The sequence below is a fragment of the Narcine bancroftii genome, chromosome 5, assembly GCF_036971445.1.
Source record: "Narcine bancroftii isolate sNarBan1 chromosome 5, sNarBan1.hap1, whole genome shotgun sequence".
In the NCBI taxonomy this organism is placed as follows: Eukaryota; Metazoa; Chordata; class Chondrichthyes; order Torpediniformes; family Narcinidae; genus Narcine; species Narcine bancroftii.
In genome coordinates, this window is record NC_091473.1 from 143308449 (window position 1) to 143334195 (window position 25747).

The 25747-nt window shown below is 43.0% G+C and overlaps 1 protein-coding gene across 6 annotated transcripts in view; it reads right to left on the bottom strand.

Annotated features, from left to right (window-relative positions):
- Positions 1-25747, bottom strand: part of pigk (phosphatidylinositol glycan anchor biosynthesis, class K) — a 178237-nt gene that overhangs the window by 136631 nt on the left and 15859 nt on the right. For all 6 annotated transcript variants that reach the window (XR_011357963.1, XR_011357964.1, XM_069939300.1 and 3 more), the window contains exons 2-8: positions 23340-23393; positions 21935-22026; positions 20838-20973; positions 18773-18884; positions 15592-15688; positions 14862-14979; positions 8393-8503 (exon numbers count right to left, since the gene is read on the bottom strand). Coding sequence is in view for 4 of the 6 variants with exons in the window: in XM_069939300.1 (XP_069795401.1) it covers positions 8393-8503; positions 14862-14979; positions 15592-15688; positions 18773-18884; positions 20838-20973; positions 21935-22026; positions 23340-23393 (720 nt within the window). In the remaining 2 variants the exon portion in view is untranslated. The remainder of the gene's footprint in view (positions 1-8392; positions 8504-14861; positions 14980-15591; positions 15689-18772; positions 18885-20837; positions 20974-21934; positions 22027-23339; positions 23394-25747) is intronic.

A 25747-nucleotide genomic window follows, 5' to 3' on the forward strand; every position in this document is an offset into this window, starting at 1 on the left:
AGTCATCTGATACCTATGGCAGGCAGCAATTTTGCTGCCTTGTCTGGACAATGTAGATTCAGCTTGAATTTTGAACATTTGAGCACACAATCTACTTCAGGCGCAGTATTGAAGTACGGCTGCACTGTTGGAGATGGTGCCTTTTGGACGAGATGCAAAACCAAGGCTTTGTTTATCTGTTCAAGTGAAATTATTAATTTAAAAGAAATGGAAATAAAGTCTCAGACTCATAGAGCTGTACAGGCCCCACAGCCCAACTCGTCCATGCCAACTGGCACGTGGAGCTCATTCCATTTGCCTGCATTTTGCCCATTTCCTTCTCAACCCTTCCATATATCTGTGGAAATGGACCCACTTCTATTGCTTCATCTTGCAGCTCGTTCCAGATACAGACTACCCTCCAAATCAAAAAGATGTCCTACAGGTCTTTCTTAAATCCTTCCCCTCCCATCTAAAGCCTATGCCTTCTTGTTCTAGAATAGTGGTTCTCAACTTCCCCCCACCCCCCCCAACACTCTTACAACCTTAAATAATCCCTTATTAACCACAGAGACCTATGGTAATTGTTCCTGAACCTGGTGGTGCGAGTCTTGTGGCACCTAGACCTCTTTCCTGACAGTAGCAGCGAGAACAGAGTGTGTGCTAGGTGGTGTGGATCCCTGATGATTGCTGCTGCTCTCCGACGGCAGCGTTCCCTGTAGATGTTCTTGACGATGGAGAGGGTTTTTAACCTGGGCTATGTCCACTACCTTTACCTGGAGTATTGTGTGCAGTTTTGGTCACCTTATCTAAGGAAAGATGTTCTAGCAATGGAGGGAGTGCAGAGGCGATTCACCAGGCTGATATCTGGAATGGCAGGAATGACTTATGAGGAAAGATTGCACAAATTGAGATTGTACTCGCTGGAGTTTAGAAGATTGAGAGGGGATCTCATAGAGACATATAAAATTCTGGCAGGACTGGACAGAATGGATGCAGATGGGATGTTTCCAAAGATGGGAAAATCCAGAACCCGGGGCCATGGTTTGAGGATAATAGGCAAACCATTTAGGACTGAGATGAGGAGGAATTTCTTGACCCAGAGGGTGGTGAATCTGTGGAATTCATTGCCACAGAGGGCAGTAGAGGCAGGTTCATTAAATCTATTTAAGAGGGAATTAGATCTATTTCTTCAGTATAAGGGTATTAAAGGTTACGGAGAGAAGGCGGGGACGGGGTACTGAACTTTAAGATCAGCCATGATCTCGTTGAATGGCGGAGCAGGCTCTAAGGGTCGAATGACCTACTCCTGCTCCTATCTTCTATGTTTCTATGTTTTGTAGTGAACCTTACCTTGTAATGAACACTACCTGTGTCCACTAGATTCCTTCAGCAAAGTCTCCAGCAGAACCCAAAAAAACAAAACTACATCTGAGAAGGAAACATTTGCCAAGCTCTAGACAAAAAAAATCTCTGGAATACATCATAGAGGCATAGGACATTTCATCCATTGTGCTTTGAATGATTTGATTGAACATATATACCTCTCCAGTTCTCTATTCCTCAGTAGAATTTACTACTACTCTCCACCCCAAAACACACTTGTCAGACATTTATGAGCTACTTTGCTATCCAAACAGAAAAAAAGGAATAGGCTGCCCAGCCCTTCAAACCTGTTCTCCTGTTCAGTCAGATCACACCTGATTTTTAATCTTGTCCACATTCAACCTCCATAGCCCTTAATATCCAAAATTCTAAATGATGTCAACATTATCTCCAGTCAATAGCTGAGCAATCAGACTTAAATATAAGCATTGGTGATCAAAACTCGCCCAATTTATGTCAGGACTGTATTTCAAACACAATAAATGTAAGATACAGATTGGTGCAATATAATTTTTGGCACCAGCTACATCTCACACCACAAAAATAAATGAATTTAAATCAGACATTTCGGATCAATGCTTTAGGTGCCGTGAGAAGATAGGACTTTTTTTTGCATTCAACATGGGCATGTTCCAAGGTAAGACTCTTTTGGGTCGATCTGGGGAAACTCAGAGCAAATTACAGGAATTCAATTTCCACAGAACCCAAAATTATTCTTATTGGGGAATATTGCTGGTATAAGAGGTTGACTCAACATCAAACAATATTTATTCTGGCAGTGGCCAGAAAATGTAGAGCAATCACTTGAAAGAATGATTCACATCTTGGTATAGCCTGTTGGAATGCAGAAATGCATTGTTGGGTTCCCCTTGAGAAGATTACCTAGAACCTAAGAAATAAGTATGACATGTTCTTAAAAATATGGCAGCCATATCTACAAAATGTAGGTGCAAATCTTTAATGGTGCCCACGAGGCCTGTGCTAACGTCTCCTCAAGATCCAGGTAAATCGTGAAAGTGTTAAACTTGTGGGATAGGCAATGGATCCCCAACAGCCCCTCTTTCGCTCTTTCCTTTTCTCTCTCTTTTCTTCTCTTCACCCCTTCATTTATATACTTTATTTAAAATTTAAATCCACAAAATAAACATTTATAATATTTCAAATTCAATCCTAATGCAAAAAGATAGAAAATGAGGTAAGATAGAAGAAACCCTCTACTACCTACCCCCCACCCTCCTCCCACAAACATAAGAGAAAAAGAAAAAGAACAGGATAAGAGAACAACAACAGGAGTATTTCACTTTTCAATATCTTATGGAGACCTATAAGAGAAAGGGAACGTTTGAGATTCTTTTTCTTTCTTTTTCAATCTTTTTATTATTATTATAATTTATAAACACATACAGTTCAAGAGATTCATTTAAATATGTATACCCTCATTTTATAAATAAGGCCACCATATTTTCCAAAATATATGGTATTTATCTCTTAAATTATGTAATTTTCTCAAGTGGAATCCAACTCGGAACCTCGGTGTGCCATCTATCCAGTCCCAAATCAATATCCAACTTCCAAGCCTTTCTTTTATTAACTTTTCAGGGGAACGTGGGGGTTGGGTGAGGTGGGGGATTATAGCCATCATGTATCATAGATCATTATTTTTACTCTGTATTCATTTTTTCTTTGTTTTCGTTGATTGCATGTTTGGCTTTAAAAACATAAATAAAATATTCAAAAAATATAGCAGAGTATAGAGAGCACACCAGAGGAATTAATATAAAGTAAGAACTAAGTCTGCAGGCACCATGGTTAGCACACAAATGTTGGAGAAACTCAGCAGGTCAACAGTGTACTTTATATTGCAAAGATAAAGATATATAACCAATATTTCGGGCTTAAGCCCTTCAACAAAGTTGATGAAGGACTCAAGCCTGAAACGCTGGTTATGTATCTTTATCTTTGCAACTGATTGACCAGCTGAGTTTCTGCACCATTGTGTTTTTTCTTAGACTAATACAGAGTCAGATCCCCCTGACTAAAGACATTTCTGCTCATCTCAACGCAAAGTCGCACTCTCTTAAAGTCCCTTGGTTCAGGACTCCAGGACAGTGGAAATGGTCTCTCAGAATTCGCCCTGACAATTTGTTTCACTATCAGCCTGTACAGATTCTAATCCTGTGACCCCATTGAAAACATGGGGTCCCCCTCCCACCTGCAGTTCCAATATCAGAATTCGTGGAAAAAGAGGTCATGCATGTAGACACGTGATGGAGTAGTGGCCGGTAGGAGAATACCAGCCCTCTCCAGAAAAGAAGAAATAAAGTGGAAAAAATGCAAAGCTCAAGAAACACAAAGCACAACAAATAAAAGATAAAGGTGTGGAGCAAAGAAAGAAAATGGCACCAAAGAAGGAAAAACCAAAAACAACGGGAAAAAAAGAAGGAAAGACGCCGGAAGAGAAAGGAGAAGGCCTTACCTGCATGAAGAGGCGGGGACCCGCCGTGGACAGAGGAGCCCACTCCCCAAGGTTAGTCGAGACCCCGCAGGGTCGTGACCTCCTGACCGCAGGACTGCAAAAATGGCTCATTGAGCCAAACAGAAGTGCGGAATGCACACACCAAGGAAAAGAAAAACACCGACGGGAGGGGGGCCCAGCTGTGGAATGAACCTACACAATGCAACCAGCTGAGAGATGCCCGACAGCAGGCCTCTCAGCTGGAAGAAGAGGAAAGCAACGGGATAGGGAGTGATAAGAAAGAAAAACAGCAACAGGAGGCCCAACAGATAACTAGCCCAGAAAAAGAGGACCAACAACAAGAAGCCATGCAAAAAAACACCCAACAAACTGAGACAAGCAGCTCAACAAGAAAGTAGGAAGAGACACAGATACAAGGAAGAGAAGTAGAAGACACAAACCCAAGAGCAGACACAGCTCTGCATAGAGGAATAGATGGTAAAATAGATGGACAGTATATAGATTTTTTAAAATTTCAAGAACAAATGAGACATTAAAAGAATGGTTGACATTAGAATTTACTGAAATGGAAAGAAAAATGAAAAGTTCAGAAGAAAAAGTGAGTTGAATAGGACTGGTCATAACAGATGTTGGGAAAGGATTAGAAAATGTGGAAAAACGTGTAATGGCTGTAGAAATGGAAGTGAATGAACTAAGAAGAAAATGGGAAGACAGTGAAAAAAAAGTTAAAGAAACACAAGATGGATATAATGGAAAACTATAGTAGGCGAAACAATATAAAGTTAGTGGGCCTTAAGGAAGATGAAGAAGGCAAAGATATGAAAGAATTTATAAAAGAATGGATCCCAAAAGTCCTGGGAAGGCCAGAAATACAGGAAGGAATTGAAATAGAAAGGGCACACAGAACATTAGCCCTGAAACCAGTCACAACAAAAACCAAGATTTGTTTTAGTAGAATTTCTGAGATACACGACAAGAGAAAATATATTGGAGAAGGCAATGAATAAAATTAGAGAAGACAAAAAACCATTGGAATACAAGGGTCAAAAAATATTTTTTTTACTCAGACATAAGTTTTGAGCTCCTAAAGAAGAGGAAGGAGTTTAATATAGCAAAATCGATCCTATGGAAAAAAGGCTATAAATTTATAAGATATCCAGCTGTGCTTAAAATAGTTATCCCGGGGGAGCAAAACAGACTGTTCTCGGATCGGGAGGAAGCACGAGAATTTGCAGAACATCTGCAAGACAGAAAGAGAGATGAAGAGATGTAACAAGAGTGAAGAACAATGACAAACTACATATAAAGATGTAAAAATAAGAACTAAAGAAGGGAAAGAAAAGGGAAGTAAGGGAGAGTGGGGGGGAAAGGAGGGGGAAAAAGAGAAGAAACGAGGGGGAGCTTTGTTGTAATGTGAAGATAAAAGTCTTTTCTGGAGGGGGTTGGGTGGGAGAGAATAACAGTCACTGCGAAATCAGTTGACGCTTGCGAGCGGGTTCACAATCCGAATGGAGAGGGGAGTTGTGGTTGCATGGCAAGGGACAAGGGGCAACTCAGAGAAGGGGGGGGAACACTTGGGGTTAAGGGAATTCTAGATTTGGGAGTTGTTGAAGTATTTTATGTTTTAGAAGTGTTGTCATACATTGAGTTCAAAAAGGGAAAACTGAGAGATGAAAATGGGGAAAAGGGGAAAGATGGTTCTGAGGAAGCGGAAATGAGGTGTAAACAGAGTATGAGATGGCCATGTTGAACTATATGACTATAAATATTAATGGAATACATAAACAAATCAAAAAAAAAAGAGGCTATTAAATTTATTGAAAAAAGAAAAAATAGATATAGCATTTGTGCAGGAAATGCATCTAAGTGAAGTGGAACATAATAAATTAAAGAGAGAATCGATAGGACATGTAACAGCAGCATCATATAATTCAAAACCCAGAGGTGTAGCTATATTAATCAATAAAAATGTACCAATCAAAATATGAGGAGGAAATAATAATATGTAATGATATATTCAGAATTTTGAAATATATATGCACCTAATGAAGAGGATCAAAAGTATATGCAAGATATTTTTTTGAAGATTGTAGCCAAATTTATGGTTATATCAATGCAGGAAATGCAACTTTTGGATATATGGAGGAGGCAACACCCAAAGGAGAAGGAATACTCGTATTATTCGAGTAGACATAAAAAATACTCAAGGATTGACCTGTTTCTGTTGTCAGCCCATATCCAAGGGAGAGTTAGGAATACAGAATATAAATCTGGATTGTTATCAGATCACTCACCCCTGTTATTAGCAATAGAGCTGGAGGACATCCCACCGGGAATGTATTGATGTAGATTTAACTCCATGTGACTTAAAAGACAGGAATTTAAGAGAATTTATTGAATGCCAAATTAAAATGTACTTTGAAATAAATACGGAATCAGCGAAAGGCAAGTTTATATTATGGGATGCAATGAAAGCCTTCATTAGAGGGCAGATAATAAGTGATGTAACTAAGATGAAAAAGGACTACAATCGGGAAATAGAACAGTTGGAAAGCAAAATAGCAAGTACAGAAAAAGAACTAGCAACAAGGGAAGATACAACAAAAAGAAGAGAATTGATGGACAAAAAAATAAAATATGAAACATTACAAACGTACAAGGTGAAGAACATAATGAAAATAAAGCAGAACACAAGGACACAAGGACATTGTAGACTTTCTGCTAAACCTTGGAGTGCCATTAGTTCTAACCCTAACCCTAGCAGAGCTAGGAGAAAAAACGGACAAAATACTAGCCTGGCAACTTAAAACAGAACAATCTAAAAGAACTGTATTGGCAACAAGGAAAAAGGACAAAAAAATTACATATAACCCAACAGAGATCAATTTAAGGAATTCTATGAACAATTATACTGAACTGAGACCGAAGGGAAAGAAGACAAAATAGATGAGTTTTTAGCTAAAATTGAACTACCAAAATTGCAAGAAGAGGAGCAAAACAAAATGAAAAGAGGTCATGCATTTAAATAGCAATGTCAGCACATTCCCTTGTGTTTTACAGTTCATAATGCATTGTGGCGATATTACAGAGCTGGAAACAATGCAGACAAATTGCGCACAGCAAAGTCACAACCTCACCAGTCTTTTCTTTTTAAAAAAGACGACCATATTTGATGGTAGATAGCACCCCACTTTTTATCCAAAAAGATTGCCTCAAAAACCACCTTTATGCGAAGGTGACATTTTGGGCACCAAAATATAAACATAGTGGAAACTTTCCTCCACAAGATGGCAATAGAAGGAAACCACTCAAACTATTCACCCAGCTTCAAGAAGCCCGCAGAGGTGCTGCGGCAACTTCATGGGCCATCTTCCCTCAGGTGGCCCGTGCTTTCCAGAGTTGCTGCTGTCGCTCACTTCCCCTGGTGAGAAAGTCTGCTTGCCCGATCATTCGCTCTCTCCCTCCCTCCCCCCCCCCTCCCACAGTGCTTTGAGGGGAGCCTGGGCCTCAATGATCAGGCTTTGTTCACTGAGCATGGCCCCTGAGCAAATTAAATGAAGCGTGGAGGTGGGTGGCCGCTCGCTCTCTGCCACCCATCCCCCCCCCCCTTCCATTCAATAGGTTCAGGGAGCCATGCTCATTGAACAAAGGCTCTGCATGGAGCCTGATCACCAAGGTCCAGCGGACCCCTCAAAACAATCGATCTATCGTCTGCTTCCCATGACAGTGGGCCTCTGGGCCTCGACTTCTCTTCCTTCTGCACCCCTGGGTCCTGCCAATCAATTGGCATTTGTACAGTGGGGGGGGGGGTGATGGGGAAAGCACCCTGAGCCTCGGCGTGCGGGGGGGTAGGAGGATGTATTGCTGCTGTTACTCATGTGCGAGGAGGCTTTGGCCGCTCGGCCACGCAAGGCTGGAGTGTTTCCATCGAGGTGATTGAAAGTAAATACACTAAAACAAATTTTTCCTGAAATCTCACCCTAAAAATGGGGAGGGGGTTCTTATATGCCAGTAGGTCCTACACGCCATCAAATATGGTAGCTATTCTATTCAGCTCCAGCAACTGAGGCTCCATCCTGACTGTCTGAATGGAGATTGCTCCTTCTCACACTGACTACGAGGGTTTCCTCCAGATGCTTCCTCTCACATCAAGTCAGTAGATTACATTAAATTATCCCTCACATGTAGGTCACCGAGAGGTTGATGGGCACATGGGGAGATTAAAAACAAATGGGTGCACGCTGGTCTGTGCAGATCTGTGAGCCTGTATGGGATTATTAACAGCATTATTCTTCAAATTAAGTAAAGGAATATGTTACAACAATCCAGGAGGGAAAATGGAATCGATTCAATGTCTCATTCAAAAAGGCCGCATCCCTGATACCACGTCAGAATACCACCCAAGTGTCAAAGAGCTGATGGGATCAAGACTCTGGTGTGAAACTAGAACCACAGATAATGACAAGGGGAAAAACGTGCATTCTACTCAGTGATGGCCAATGTCTTCAGAGGCAAACCCCAAATGAGTCTCCCAATATTATGGCTACTTACCAGGTCAGACATGCTGTTCTGGCTGGCTGGGCGAATGTCCTCCAAAAACTCAAGAAGATAGTAGGTGTATCTGTCCATCAGATGTACCCCAATAGCAAGATCAGGCTGGTGCTATTTGAACGGAAGATAAAATATTAAGTAATCCATGGCAGAAAGAAATTAATATTCTATCAGTATTAGAGAGGATAAATTAATAATCCTTCAAAAAATATTTGGACTCGCCCCAAACTGTTCTCCACAGAATATACCTGATGAATTTTCAAGCCTCTCGTGAGAACAACTGCTGGAATCAGCTACAAATCATGTTGCACACCTTCTATTCTTAGCATTTTAATTCCCATCCTTATCAATTTTGCAATCGCTCTTCCAACAGGAGGCAGAGAAATCCGAAACAGGTAACAGATATCTGACCTCGGCTGTTGGTGACCCGAGGTGAGGAACCCACCCAGGCTGAGGGTTGCTGGCGACTGCGGTCAAGGGACTCGCACCAAGCTGTGGACTGCCGGAAACTGGCTGAAGGGGCACCAGGTACTGGAACCGGGATGCAAGAGAGGGGGCTCAAGGGTTCTTAATCGTATCGGAGGTTCCAATCTGGAACTCGGGTTGTTGACGATTCGGAATGGACCTTGTGTGGCTGCGGAAGTGCTGGCGGCAAATCCGCAGACTCACGGTGACTCTGAGGACCATCTCTTTTGCTTTACTTTCTCTGACCGTAAGAGGCACTTGGGGCAATTTCTGCCGATGGTGAATTTGTCTGCCTTAAAGCAGACAAAAGACAATTTTGTGTAACATGTTGCTTTTTATTATATGACAATAAATTCTTGAATTACAGCACTGAAGCCATGCCTTCATTTTGAAGCTAAGTTGTGGAATTTCCTTGTTAAACATCTGTTTACAGAAGCTTGTTGGAAGGCTGGTAAAATGGTGCAAGAACAACCTGAGTCTCAACATGGACAAGACCATATAACCATATAACCACTTACAGCACAGAACAGGCCAGTTCGGCCCTACTAGTCCATGCCGTAGCAAATCCCCACCCTCCTAGTCCCACTGACCAGCACCCGGTCCATACCCCTCTAGTCCCCTCCTATCCATGTAACGATCCAGTCTTTCCTTAAATGTAACCAATGATCCCACCTCGACCACGTCTGCTGGAAGCTCATTCCACATCCCCAACACCCTCTGCGTAAAGAAATTTCCCCTCATGTTCCCCTTATAATTTTCCCCCTTCAATCTTAAACCATGTCCTCTAGTTTGAATCTCCCCCTTTCTTAATTGAAAAAGCCTTTCCACATTTACTCTGTCTGTCCCTTTTAAAATCTTAAACACCTCTATCAAGACCCCTCTCAATCTTCTATGCTCCAGAGAAAAAAGCCCCAGTCTGCACAACCTTTCCCTGTAACTCAGACCCTGAATTCCTGTCAACATTCTCGTGAACCTTCTCTGCACTCTCTCTAGGAGATGATTGTGGATTTCAGGAGGATGAAGGTTGATCATCCTCCACTGCACATTAAACTTTCTATCATGGAGAGAGTGGAGAGTACAAAATTCCTTGGGGTGCATATAAAGGATGACCTATCCTGGTCCCACACACCTTCGTATGAGTCAGGAAGGTAAAGTAGTGCCGACACTTCTTACGGAGGCTGAGGAGGGTATGGTTACCGGCCCACATCTTGACATTTTACAGTAGGATTATTGAGAGTGTCCTTTCTGGCCGCATCACTGCATGGTACAGTTGCATCAAACCAAAAGTCATACATAAGATCATCAAAACATCCAAGAAGATCACTGGGGTCACCCTCTCCTCTATTGACTAAATTTACCAGCACCGTTGCTTAAATGGGGGTCAAAGAATCCTAGAAGATCCTTTCCATCCAGCACACAGTATCTTTGACCCACTACCATCAAGAAGGAAATACAGGAGCATCAAAGACTCGAATGCGGGCTGGGATATAGCTTCTTCACACAGGCTGTGAAATTGATGAACAGTATCCTGTAACCAAATAAATCATCGCAAAACATTTAAATATATTTATTTTAAAATATATAGCTGTGCATATGTCTGATTATCATGTTCTGTGTATGTGTGTGCACCATGGTCCAGAGAAAGACTATTTTGTCGGGTTGTATTTGTGCAGATTCAGATTTATTGTCAGAGTACATACATGACATCACATGAAACCCTGAGATTCCTTTCCCCGCGGGCCAGGCAGAATCACCAATTATTGGTAGTGCAAAAAAAATTGCACTCAATGTGCACATGTAAACAAATAAAGAAATGTAAATAAACTGACTGTGACAAAGAGAAAAAAAACAATAAAATGTAAGAGTCCTTAAGTGAGTCTCTGAGTTTGTCCTTGAGGAGTCTGATGGTGCAGGGGGAGCAGCTATTCCTGAACCTGGTGGTGTGAGTCGTGTGGCACCTAGATCTCTTTCCTGTTGGCAGGAGCGAGAACAGAGCGTGCAGTGGGTGATGTAGACATTTGATGATTGCTGCTACTTTCCGAAAGCAGCATTCCCTGTAGATGTTCTCAATGGTAGGGAGGTTTTTTTTACCCGTGACGCCCTGGACTGTGCCCAATACCTTTTGCAAGGCTTTTTACTGGGGGGGGTATTGGTGTCCCAATACCAGATAGTGATACAGCCGGTCAGCACTTTTTCCACCACACATCTGTAGAAATTTGCCAGGCTTTCCAATGGCATGGCAAACCTCCTGAAGTAGAGGCGCTGACATGCTTTCTTCATTATGCCATTGGTGTGTTGGGTCCAGGAAAGATTCTCCGAGATAGTGACTCCCAAGAACTTAAATTTGCTCACCCTCTCCACCTCTGATCTCCCAGTGATACACCTCTGATTTTCCTTTCCTGAAGTCAACAATCAGCTCCTTGATTTTGGCGACATTGAGTGCAAGGTTGTTGGTGCATCATTCAGGCAATTTTCAATTGCCATCCTGTATGCTGACTCATTGCCCCTTTTTACACAACCCACTTACTGTGGTATCGTCAGTGAACAATGGTGGTGTTGCTGTCGTATCAAGTCACACAGTCATAGGTGAGTAGAACAGGGGGCGAATAAAACACAGCCCTGTGGCGCTCCCGTATTGACAGAGATTGTGGAAATCTGTATCATGCAAAATTTACATCACTTTGCTTTTAAAGTGCCAAAGTGTCTTTCAAAACACTCAAGATGTTCCCCACATTCTTGACCAATCCTGTTTATGGAATCTACATTCAGTACCACAACAGTAATGAAAAGTACTACAAAAGCAAAAGCATGGAATGAAAAACAAATGACCTTCATGATTACATGGAAGAAAACAAAGATTTGCTGAGTTAGAGCATGTGTTGGCCTTTAATCTTTTATTACTGATTTTACTTACGTTGTCCTACCATTATCAAACCAGGCATCCTGCAATTTATTTTCAATAAACCGAATGTATCTGATTTTGCCAAACACTAAACTGCAACAATAATGATAACATGGCAGGGACAGACGTCTCAGGATCAGAAATGTCGAGCATACAAAGAGACCCTTATGAACCCTGCCCCCTCCCCGAATAACTATTTCCGACGATTTGTTGCCAAAGATTTTTAAACTTGTTAATACATCCTCAAACTGCGCCCATCACTCACTCATCCAATTTAAGGTTGTGCACAGGGCACACACGTCCAAAGATAAATTGGCACGTCTATTTCCAGATGTCAACCCTCATGGCGAGAGATGTGGCAAAGGGGTGGCATTGCTGGTTCATTTATTTTGGTTTTGCCTGGCATTGGAATCTTATTGGAAATAAATTTTCAATACTTTGTCTCCAATTTTAGCTGTTAACAAACATCCGAATCAATTACGGCTCTATTTGGAGTGGTGTTGTTGCATTCACGGTGTTTATGGTGAGATCTATTCTACTTCACCTCCCTACGTCCAGTGGATGTGCCAACCTTTAGCTTGTTTAAATTTAGAGATTAAATGCGCTATATCTGATACAGACATTAAGTTTGATAGAATGTGGTGCCCGTTTATGAATTTTTTCCATGGATTTTAAACCAGCTTTAAAACGACAAGTTTTATTATTGTTTTTCCCTTCGTGTTAACTATTTTCATTTCTGTTACTGAATGTTATTGTTTTAAGGCATCCCAACTTCTAATTTTTAGTTTTTAATTTTCAATTTTCAACTATTACGTTAGGGGGTTAGATAATTTAGTTCAGGATTAGTTAGTTTAGAAAAAATATATTTTCTACTGTTTTTATTATTTGAATAATGGAGCCACAGGGATCAATTGCTGTTTGTTTATGATGTATTTCCGCACAAAGATTAGCGTATACAGACCCGATCTCATACCCACACTCCTGTTCGGCTCCGAATCATGGGTCCTCTACCGGCATCACCTACGGCTCCTAGAACGCTTCCACCAGCGTTGTCTCCGCTCCATCCTCAACATTCATTGGAGCGACTTCATCACCAACATCAAAGTACTTGAGATGACAGAGGCCGACAGCATCGAATCCACGCTGCTGAAGATCCAATTGCGCTGGGTAGGTCACGTCTCCAGAATGGAGGACCATCGCCTTCCCAAGATCGCGTTATATGGTGAGCTCTCCACTGGCCACCGAGACAGAGGTGCACCAAAGAAGAGGTACAAGGACTGCTTAAAGAAATCTCTTGGTGCCTGCCACATTCACCATCGCCAGTGGGCTGATATCGCCTCCAACCATGCATCTTGGCACCTCACAGTTCGGCGGGCAGCAACCTCCTTTGAAGAAGACCGCTGAGCCCACCTCACTGACAAAAGACAAAGGAGGAAAAACCCAACACCCAACCCCAACCAACCAATTTTCCTTTGCAACCGCTGCAACCGTGTCTGCCTGTCCCGCATCGGACTTGTCAGCCACAGACGAGCCTGCGGCTGGCGTGGACATTTACCCCTCCATAAATCTTCGTCCGCAAAGCCAAGCCAAAGAAAAAATAAATTTCCGTTTGATTTATAATCTGTAACCTCACATTCTAGATACTGGGTTTTTTTGTGCTTAAACTTAATAAAAAGATTGGAAAGAGATTTTGCCAAACACTGTACAAGAACAGAATACACTGTGAATCAAAAATAATTTTTTCTTACAAATTCAAGCTGCAACTAAAGCCTACCTCTTTAATCAAGATTCTGATCACCTACCCACAAGTTCCCTGTGCCTTGACATCCACAATCTTGGAACTGGGTGGTAGTGAAGGTTGGTACAATAGGGACATTCAAAAGACTCTTAGATAGGCACATGGAAGTAAGACAAATACAGGGTTATGGGTATGAAGTAGGGACGGGTTAGATTGCTGTGGAGTGAAGCACGAAAGTGATTTGTTGCTTAGCTGACGACGTTGAACAAACACAAAAGTCTGAAGACCACCATAAATTTGAGGAGCAACATCTGATTTTCCAACTGGGTGGTCTCCACCAGATCGCATTAACATCGACTTCCACGGATTCTGTGAGCCGACTCCCCCTTCCTCCCTCTGTCTTCTTCCCTCCAACGCTCCACTTTCCCTCTCCATTCACAAATCCATTTCCCCTCTCCTTGTTTCCCCTCCCCTATCACCTTCTGTTTGTGGAACCGTGCTCCTCCCCCCCCCCCATCATTTTGTTTGGGCACCTGCCTACATTTTGCTCATACCTTGATGAAGGGTTCAAACCTGGAACGTTGGTTATGTATATTTATCTTTGGTATTTAAAGTACATGGTTTGACCTGCTGAGATTCTCCAGCTTTGTGTTTTTACTTTGACTGTTACGGAGTAGGTTCATATAGGCCACACAACATCAAGGCCGAAGGGCCTGTACTGTGTGGTACAATACTGTCTTCTCTAACATTTTGGGTTTTTTTTTACTTCAACCACAGTGTCTACAGATTTTCATGATTCACTGTGTTGTACTAAAAGGTGGTGGAATCCAATTCTAATATTTACTTGAAAAAGTTGAACTCCAGGATGAAGTTATTATCGACAAAAAGATTCTGTACAGGATTAAAGTACACTTTCAAAGAACCAGCAGAAGCAGGCACAATTGGGGTAGTGGTTAGCGCAACACCCTTACAGCGCCAGCGACCCGGGGTTCGAATCCCGTTCTGTCTGTAAGGAGTTTGTACATTCTCCCTATGTCTGCCTGGGTTTTCCCTGGGAGCTCCAGTTTCCTCCCTCAAAATGTATTGGGTGTAATTGGGCGGAGCTCCAGTTTCCTCTCTCAAAATGTATAAGGCGGCACGGATTCATGGGCCGAAATGGCCTATTACCGTGCTGTATGTCTAAATTTAAATTTTAAAAAAGCAGAATGGCACAAGTGGCCTCCTTTTCTGCAGGATTCTATAATGACAAACATTGAAAAGGTTCTGCTTTTGCTCTTCAGATCAAAGTTTGCATTTTTTTTTTAAATCCTTATTTTTATGCCCATTGTCAATCAGTCATGTACTTAACTGAGCTACAAACTTACTGAAAGGGAGTCCTCCCCAACCTGGCTGCTGGCCAGAGCCATGATGTTCGGGGAATAGAACTTTTCGTACATGGAAGCCCCCTGGCATGTGTCAATGACGTAGAGCAGTTCGTGGTACCTGCAGAAACAAATATTCATCAGTCTTGCTTGATGCCACATTTCAATCCACACACCACCAGAGCCACTGAAGGCTCCCCAAGGCTCACACTACTGATGCAAAGGAGGATAACAGCTGCCAGCATTTTCAATAATGGAGCTTGGATACTTCACTACCTCTGGACGATCCACATCACTTTACAGCTTTGCAATTGCATTAACAGTTGCAATCTAGAAAACACAGCAATCAAATTACCTTGCAGCAAGGTCCATCAAACTGCATTAGATGTGTTTTCCACATCCACCTAGGAACCTTGATCAGTAAGCCCAAAAGTGCTCAAATTTAGGTGGCGGGTCAAAAGGAATGTGTGATACCAATAGAGCACATCAGTGCCCCTGCAGTCGTGGGGGAGAACAATGCCCAATTTAACACCGCTGAGAAAACACTGCAGGTGGCTAACCAGCAAGGTTCTGTCAATCAAAGTCAGTCATTGGGGAGAAAACAAATCACAGGTTGCCTGCCAGCATTGCCTGCGAGCTCAGTGCCCTCCAGGTCAGCCAAGCAGCAGAATTACTCCTACGTCAATCCAAGCAGCAGTTTCTTGTTCAGCAGTCAGCACTCCCAATCTTTTACCTTCTCTTTTGCCACATCTGTTCAAAAGCATCTCCAAGCTCCACATTTGTAATTTCCTCAGAATCCTGGAATTTTAGGAATCCATTTCCACCATGTCCTTTAAAGAAAATAAAAAATACATTCACGAAAACACCTCTGGCAGTAGACAAAATTCTTGATCCTTGGTAAGAAGGTTGCAAGAGCAATTCAACACACCAAAACAGCTATGGGAGTATAACTGGAGCAACAGTAAGGCAGATTCACATAGAAAAATAGATGGAGGAGGAGGCCATTTGGCCCTTCAAGCCTACACCGCCATTCAATATGATCATGGCTGATCAGTACTTGGTTCCTGCCTTCTCCCCATACTCCTTGATCCCCTTAGCCACAAGGGCCAAATCTAACCTACGCTTAAATATTGACAAGGAACCGGCCTCAACTTCTTCCTGTGGCAAAGAATTCCACAGATCTACCACCCTCTGAGAGAAGAAGTTTTTCCTCATCTCAGTCCTAAAAAACTTCCCCCTTATCCTTAATCCTTAAACTGTGACCCCTGGTTCTGGTTTTTCCCAGCACTGGAAACAACCTACCTGCATCTAGTCTGTCTAATCCCTTAAGAATTTTATGTTTTTCTATAAGATCTCCCCTCAATCTTCTAAATTCCAGAGAATACAAGCCTAGTCTATCCAACCTTTCTTCAACAGGAAAAATAGAGTTGAATGGAGGAAAACCAGCCAAGACTTTAGAACTTTAAAAAATAAAAGAGAATACTGAAATAAGCAGAGGAATCTGACAGCAATGGGAAAGAAAGCTTGCTTTAAAAGGTCTCAACATCAGTACCCCTCGAGGATCACAAACGGCAGCCTCATATCGGGGAAGATGGTGGAGCTCGCCCAATGTGTCCAGAGGCAGGGAAAAAGAAGTCAGGATTGCCTGCCTGAGACTCTGAAAGCAGCGGAACACGCACGCCAATGGCTCGGGAAAAAGTGCAGACGCCGCAGGAGTGGTGGCAACTCAGGCACTACAGGGTGAGCCCCGCATGCAAAGGGAAAGAAAGGTGAAAGGCAACATTGGCATCGGGAGCGGCAGTGGGGGGAGGGAAGGCACGGGAGACAATGATCCAGTGCCAAAAGATGGAGGGGGGGCAGGGAAAAGGCACAGGCAGCACCACGAAAGCGACCCCTACCCACAGAGTGGGGTGAACTTCGCAGAGGGCTATGGTGACACGGCAGCGGCACAGGCGATCTCGAGCAACGCGGAGGAGGGTGACCTTGTCGTCGTTGACAGAGAAGAAAAGCAGGTCTGAAAGAAAGAACTAGAAACTTCTATGAGGGATGATGAAAGATATGGTGGAGGCATCTAAAAACAGAATAAAGAAAGTTTTAAAGGATTTATCAAAGGAAGTGGGAGAAATTAAGAGAGCTGTGGGAGAATTGTCAGGGACAGTTACCATGATAGAAGAAAGGATGGAAGATAACATAGAAAGACTGGAAATAGAGAAGAGAAAAATGAGGGAAAGATTATATATATTAGAAAATTTAAGCAAAATAAAGAACATAAGAATAGTAAGGGTAAAAGTGGAGGGAGAGGGAAAAGACCCAACAACATTTTTTAAAAATTGGATCCTGAAGACACTGGGGAAAAAGAGAATGGGGGGGGGGGGGCTTCCGTTAGAGGGGGCCCATCTATCCCCTCTCCTGAATATAAAGGGAGGAGGGTTAAAAAAAAAGAAAATATTTGTTGTGAGCTCCGGAGTGACCGAATGGGTAGTTAAGTGAGAAGATGGGTGCCATGCACACACTCCAAGATGAGAAGGGAAGTGGTGCCATAAGTTCTTGTGCTGGTGCCATGCGGAAAAGAAGAACTAGAAATGAGGGAAAAGATGTACGGATAATTTGTCGTTTGTTTTTTTTAACCTCTTGTTTTAGTTTTCCAGGATTTATTTTGAGGGTGATCGGCAGAACCAACAGGACGAAAAAGAGGGAATCTGGAGAAAGAATATCAGGGCAATGGAGGAAACAGTTACGTTTCTGAGCTTTAATGTCAATGGTTTAAATGGATTGGTGAAAAGGAAGTGAGTTTGACACACATTAAAAAAATCCAGGTGGATATGGCCTTTTCACAAGAGACCCATCTCACAAACAAAGGGGTCGGATAGGGCATGTGAAACTGTCCTCCTTTAACTCTAAGGGTAGGAGGGGAGTAGCAATTTTAACAGGGGAAAATGTTCCAGTCAGGTTGAAAGACACAGTCATTGACCCAGCAGGAAGATTGAAAGTAACTTTCAAATATATTCAGAAGCATGGACGCTAATGAATATATATATATATATATATATAAATACCCCTGATTTTGACAATGAAAAGTTTATACAAAATGTCTTTTTACATTTGGAAGAATGGCAGGAAAATGTCTTGATTGGAGGGGATTTTAATCCGGCATTGGATAAATCAGCGAAAAAAGTGACAAGACCCAGGGCGGCAAAAACAACTCTCATGAAGGAGTTAAATCTGGTGGACACTTGGAGACATTGTCATCTGAGAGAAGGATTACTCCTTCTACTCGAAACAACATGATTCTTACACCAGAATTGACTTATTTCTAGATTTGGCCCAGCTAGAGGGCAGAATTGTAGAAACTGAATAAACTGCAAGGCTATTATCAGATCATTCACCTTTAACTTTAACTACTGTCATGCCAGACAAGCAAAATACGGTGTACAGGTAGCACATTAAACCATTGATATTGAAAAAGCCATAATTCTGTAGTTTCATTAGAGCTCAAATAGAAATATTTTGCAAGGCAAACTGTACCTCTACTGTCAACAAATTTATATTATGGGATACACTAAAAGCTTATCTGAGAGGACAAATAATTGGATACACTAAAGGCATTAGTGGGGAAGGAGGAGTGGACGAGGAAGTTAATGTCTCCCAAGTGTAAAAATAACAGCAACAGCTTACCAAAACAGATTAGAAAAGAGAGTGAACAAAGAATGACTGGAGGATCTCAGGTGGTCAAACAGCATCCATGGGTAGAAATGATCAGTTATCCATTATCAAGACCCATTATCAAGACAAGAGTCCGGCATCTGAATCAGAGTTTCTCTCTTGAAAAGAGCGTGCTCTGAAAACAATTATTCAGCTGACACACTCTGGATTGCTAACAGAGAACATTTCGACCCCACCACTGGCATACCCACCCGTCATGTAGATGAGTATGTTACTTCTGTCATCAGAAAGCAGACGCTTGGATCGGGGAGTACTAGGAGGCAGTCGGCCTGTTAATACCCGCAGAAAGTTTTCAACAGTAACCTGAGAATAAAGCACAAATATCAGTAGCCTGAGAATAAAGCACAAATAAATAAGACCAACATTTCCCATGCTCTCGAGGTCAACATCCTGCTTTTAAGCAACATTGCCAGGAGTGAGCCATTTCATTGAAACCTTCTGAATATTGAGTTGTTTCCAGTCCAGGACCAGAGAGCACAGCCTCAGGATAAAAGAACAGAGATGAGGAGAAATTTCTTCCTCCAAAGTAGGGGAAGGATGACCCTGTGGAATTTGCTACCACAGACAATGGTGGAGGCTGTCATTGAGCATACTTAAAGAGGAGATTGATAAGGTTCTTGATTCGTAAGAGTGTCAAAAGATTACAAGAATGTAGCTGAGAAGAAATGATATATCAGCCATGATTCGAATGGCAAAGCAGACTTGATGGGCCCAATGGCCTTACCCTGTTCCAACGTCTCATGGAGTTGAGTCCTATGATTTATTTTCATATTATTTATGGGAATACAACCACTGCTGCAATTTCAGATTTAGACATACAGCAAGGTAACCGGCCATTTCGGCACACAAGCCCATGCCGCCGAATTACACCCAAAACTCCTTACAGACAGCCCTGGATTCAAACCCCAATCAGGTCACGATTGCTGGCGCTGTAAATGCGTTGTGCTAACCGCTATGCCAACCGTCCCACCCTTTGGGTGTCTCTCAATTGCTATTTAAACTATTAAGACAAAGGTTTGTGGAAACTCAAAAGCTGAAAAATGGACATTTCTGTTCACGAGATGTAACATTAGTGTTTATTAATTGTCCCTGAATAAAGGAAATGATTACCAATAATCCGCATAGATGAATCTGAATTCAGAGGTGGGCCAAACTGGGTCTCTGATGGACTTTTGTTAACTTACAATACCACACATACAAGAAATGGAAAAAAAGGAGTTCCCCAATGCCATTAATGTAGACACACTCTCCCATATCAAGGAGCCACATAATCGTTTTGGGTTTATACATTTTCTGATTAAAAATACAGGCCAACTTGAGAAGGGCTGCAGTCAAATCTGAGGAACAATTCTCCACTCTCCTAAGGCGATTGTAATTACTCCACGACTCCCACTGATACCCATTATTGTGAATGCAGCCCACTGCTGAAAAGAACTGAGGGGAAGGAATTTTCCAAACACTTGGGTTAGTGTAGCAGGTAGCGCAACTCCGTTACAGTGCTAGAGACCAAGACCAGGCTTCAAATCCGGCGCTGTCTGTAAAGAGTTTGGATTTTCTCCCCGTCTGTGTGGGTTTCCTCCAGGTACTCCAGTTTCCTCCCGCCCTTCAGAAACATAAATTAATTGGTTGTACTTAGGTGGCATGGGCTCGTGGGCCAAAAGGGCCTGTTATCATACTGCACATCTAATTTAAATAAATAAATAGAACACTACAGCACAGTGCAGGCCCTTCGGCCCTCTGTGTCATGCTGACCTATATATTCCTACCAAAAGAATTATTCAAGATAGACTTTCAAAGAAGTACAAGAACAGAAGATATTTGATCCAACAGATCATGTGACCTGCTTTCAATAGAATTAAATGGAGAAGGTATCAAGAAACAACAGAATGGTTTGAGTGATGGGACTGGGTTAATTGAAACTCTATAGAAGGGAATTTCCAAATTGATCAATTGATGGTGAAGAGTTGAAGAGAACAAAGTACTTGGTTAATTGAGGTCTGACAGGAAACTATGGCAGGAGCAGATAGCCTGATTGGATTATGGAAGTATCGGGAGATTTTTTTTTATTTTTTTTAAATGAAATAGAATGAACTTCAAAGCAGGCCCACAAAAATACGACTAGGTTCACTTCTGGTTCCCCAAAGAAGAAAGATCAATGTCTTAGATATTGCCCCACTTTGTTCCAAAAAAGCATCATCGATTATCAAATGAGCAACGTCGTTCCACACAGAGTCACAACACAACGAGCTCTCTGACCTCATAGCCTCGGTAGTCAACCTCGACACTATCTCCATACACGTTCAGCTCCATGTTCCTGTGACTGAAGATGGTGGCGGGCTTTGGGTTTCGTGGGTTGCAGGCCATGTCATCTGCGAGCATCAACACAATGTGACTGAAAGAAAAACAGGTCAGCATCCAAAGTCAGTATCTAATGCCCACAAATAGAATCCATCTCCAGTATACATTCAACCACTGTACATTTTCTTCACCTATTGCCTGCATGGTACCAAGTGGCACAACATTTCAGCCATGCACAGGTGATTCAGGTGTTGTCACTGGTGGTAACAGCAGAGGCTAGGATTTGGAATATCACGAGTAAATCACGAGTAAATCACGACCGCAGAAAGTTCACGGTCCTACTTCACAGTAACTAACGCATTGTCAGGCTGCAGCCCGATTCATGAGATGTTAAATCAAATTTCCTTTAATAAAATATTTATCAACGCAATTACAGCCAGAGCTAGCTACCAGGTTTCTAATCCATCACTGTCTATAAGGAGTTTTGTATGCTCTCCACGTGTCTGCTGGGTTTCCTCTGGGAGTTTCAGTTTCTTCCCACCCTTTAAAACATAGAGCAGTTGTTGGGTAATTGGGTGGCATGAGTTCATGGGCCAGAAGGGCCTGTTACCATGCTGCATGCCCAATTTGAAAATATTTCATTCAATGATAAACAATTATATGACCATTATTGTCACAACAGATGCTGCAGCAAAGACTTTTACTGACATCTTTGAAAGATTAAAATAGTCTCAACATAGAATTTGCTGTCAGCAAGTGCATTTATTCAGAAATGCAGCCAGCGTTACACAGCGCAGAAACAGGTCCTTCAGCCCATCTCCTCAAGTTGCCAAGCTGAGCTCATCCCATTTGCTAGTGTTTGGCCCATATCCCTCCCAACCTTTTCTATCCACGCATCCAACTAAATGTCTTTTCAATTGTAATTGTACCTGGTTTGATTACCTCCTCTGTAGGTGAAAGGAAAAGCCAACAGCAGTACCGTCAAGCCTCTATTTTGTCTCCTTCCATATAACTCCAGGAGGTGTTGGCACAGCTTTCGGTACAGTTTTTCTTACCTATCAGGGATCCCCAACCTCTTGACGCTCCTGTAGATTGACAATGCATTGGCCACATGCCGATAATTGAACCAGAATCTAGATGTACACACCTTGGGAGCAAGAATCAGAGGAATTAACAAGCATCAAAAGGGATCCACTGGCTTCTGACAAGACACAAAAAAAACACAATGCCCTGCAGCAACTCTTTTCATTAAAACAGAACTATCAGGAAGAATTTCATTTAATCGACGACGTTGACTCGTCTTGAAGAGTCAGAGCAAAGATACAGGCCCTTCAGACCATCATACCGATACCAACCACTGACACCAACACTTGATCCACAGCGTTCTGGAGACCGCAGACGCTGACCATCTGGAGGAACAAACTGCAGGAGAAACTTAGTGGGTCAACCAGCCATCAGCAGGAGGCAAAGAATGGTCAATGTTGCAGGCCAGAACCCTCCAGCACATGGAGGGGATCGCCCGAAACATTCCTTACCCGTCTTTGATGCTGCTCCATCAATTGAGTTTCTCCAGCAGATTGTCCACAGCATTCGATACCTTGAGGTGTTCATCCAGAGACTTGGTAGATGGTCTGAGAGTACCTACCACCACCAAGCAACGTGTTCCAGACTCTGAGTAAAATTTCTACCTGAGGTGCCCTCCAACGTCCCTGCCTCACCTTAAACCTATGCTCTCTTGGTCTTGGAGACCTCTGCCACTGGGAAAAGTTTCTTACTGTCTACCTGTGACTCTAATAATAATCAAGATTCCTCTGCTTCAAGGAAACTAAACACAGCCTATCCCGTCTCTCCTCATACGGAGATGGTCCATGTCAGGTAATATTCTAGATAAAGGGTTCAACCCAGAACCATGATGGCCATTCCTACCCATGGATCCAGTTCTCCAGCACTGCTCAAGATTCTGGGGAATCACGGACACTCAGTGACTCGGGGGGGGTCCTCTCTTTTGCTTTTCTTTCTCTGACCGTAAGAGGTGCCTCGGCAATTTCTGCCGACGGCGAATCTCTCTGTCTTACGGCAAGTTCCTGTAAATAATGCACTTTTTTATTACATGACAATAAAGGAATCTTGAAGGTACACAGGAGGCAAAAGAGTTTCCATCCTTTGTTCTGGTGCTGCTCCCGAGTTTGATGCCACATTGAGGGGGTTGATTAAATCCCATACGAGACCAGACAATTTAAAACATTGGCAGAAAATAAATCAGGGAACTGGGCGAGTTTGGATCTTTCAGATGGCGTTGAGTTGGATAAACACACCAAGACAGAAAGTGGCAAAGTTGACAACAGATTCAAACATATTTTATATTTTAAAATTTGAAACAAGGTACTGTATAATGCTGCCAAGCCTTTGCTGAATCTTCTACCACTGCTTTAAGTTTTCTAGTAGTTTATGCAATCTCACCAGCACAGCCCAATTGTTTGTGTGGCCACTTCTGAAGAACTCTTTTACTCGAACCTGCAGAAATGAGAAAGAAATTTGTATTAGGAAATAGTCAAAGTTCCATTGCAAATAGAAAGCTAAGCATTCATTACCAGTGGTTTTTGGTACGTTCACTCATCTGCCACCAACGATCACATGATCTAACGAAATTAGCATTCAGGCTGCAGCCAGAGTGAACCATAAAGACCACTCATCCTCTCGCAATGGCATTCTACCACCTTGACACCCACATGGAATCCAGTCCCATCAAACCTAGACGGTCGTGGAGTAGGTCAACACATCGTGTGCAGCAATGATCGTCCACGTTCCATTTTTAAGATGGTTGCCCTGTGAAGAGATGAGAAGGAAGACTGGGAATATCTACTGGACTTTAACAGGGATGAGAGCTGATCCGTATTACCAAGGTGTTTGTCAAACTCCAACAAGGCTGGTTTAATCAGAAAAGTAAATTCCGAGGAAACCAAGAGAAGGTTGCGGGTTAGTTTCAAAAATGACCCCGAAGGAAAAGGTAAAGGGAGAATTGGTGACAGAAGTTTAGTGAATACGGTAGGGATTCACAGGGCTCTGGGTTGAAAGCCTTGCTTTTTGTGATAATGTAAAAGGACAGGGATTGAAATGGGCACATTAAATCGGCAGATGGTTGACAGTGAGAAAGAAAGTTCTTGTCTTCAGGAAGATTATAATCGGATAAGCAAGCAGACAAAAACAAAATCAGAAACTGAATTCAATCCACAGAATTTCAAGGGAATAGATTAGAAGGAAAAGAAAAAAGACATGGGAGAAAAAATAATAAATAAAATAAAAGCCACAAATGCACATCAAAACTGAAAATTGGACTCCAGAAGTACCCAAACACTTTACTGTTCTGGTCACCAGAGAAATGATTTGGTTTACGAAGGACGCATCAGAGATTTAAATGGATGCTGTTGGCATCAGAAAACTAGCTCGGTAGGCCAAGGATTTTATTTTAAGAATATAGAAGGTTATTTAATCGAGTGTATAGAATAGAAACTTCATCTAATTGAACAAGGAGGACTTATTTTCCTTTGTACCATAAGTAATGGACATAATTCTAGTGTAATTTATAGCTGGAAGTTTGAAATGCATCATCAGAAGGCAGGTCTAAGCAAAAACCTTTTAAAATTACACAGCTGAGCACATGAAGTCTTAGCCTGCAAGGCTAAAAACCAAGAGCTGAGCTACAGGAGGAGCATCAATAGCCTGTCTGTTCCAGATATTTCTAAGATTCCGAATGATTTCATTAAAAGATGTGAGAGTAAAGGAGGAACATACGGGGATGATTTACAGTGAGTAAAATTTCTACCTCAGCTGCCCTCTAATGACCCTGTCTCACCTTAAACCTATGCCCTCTTGGTCTTAGAGACTTCTGCCATTGGAAAAAGTTTCTTAAGTCAACTCAACCTGTCCCCCTCATAATATTTTTACAAAGAGTTAAGGACTATGGTTCCAGATATCACCGCAAACCCTGGAGGAACTCAGCGGGTGACATAGAATCCTTGGAGGGAAATAGTCAGCGGTTCAGGTCAAGACCCTGCTTCAGGACTGAAAGATGGAGGTCAGGCAGTATTGAAGGGAGAGGGGTTGGGCCAGTGACTGATAGAGGAACCAAGAAGGGGAGTAAGATGATGCACACATGGTGCCAGGCTGGGTGGAGTTGGGAGACAGTGATAGATGGAAGCAGACAAAGGGAGAAAGAAAACAGAGTCTAGTTGGAGCCAGGAGGAGAGAGAGGAGGGTGAATTTCGAGACAACTGCTGAAGGAAGGAGCTAGGATGACGCAAGTATGGGAGCCTGCAGGGACATTGGATATGGTGAGAAGGGTGCGTGCACGGCGGGTGGGAAGGGTGCGTGGACGGCGGGTGGGAAGGGTGCGTGGACGGCGGGTGGGAAGGGTGCGTGGACGGCGGGTGGGAAGGGTGCGTGGACGGCGGGTGGGAAGGGTGCGTGGACGGCGGGTGGGAAGGGTGCGTGGACGGCGGGTGGGAAGGGTGCGTGGACGGCGGGTGGGAAGGGTGCGTGGACGGCGGGTGGGAAGGGTGCGTGGACGGCGGGTGGGAAGGGTGCGTGGACGGCGGGAGGGAAGGGTGCGTGGAAGGCGGGTGGGAAGGGTGCGTGGACGGCGGGTGGGAAGGGTGCGTGGACGGCGGGTGGGAAGGGTGCGTGGACAGCGGGTAGGAAGGGTGAGTAGATGGGGGTGGGAAGGGTGCGTGGATGGCAGGTGGGAAGGGTGCGTTGACGGTGGGTGGGAAGGGTGCGTGGACGGCGGGTGGGAAGGGTGCGTGGACGGCGGGTGGGAAGGGTGCGTGGACAGCAGGTGGGAAGGGTGCGTGGACGGCGGGTGGGAAGGG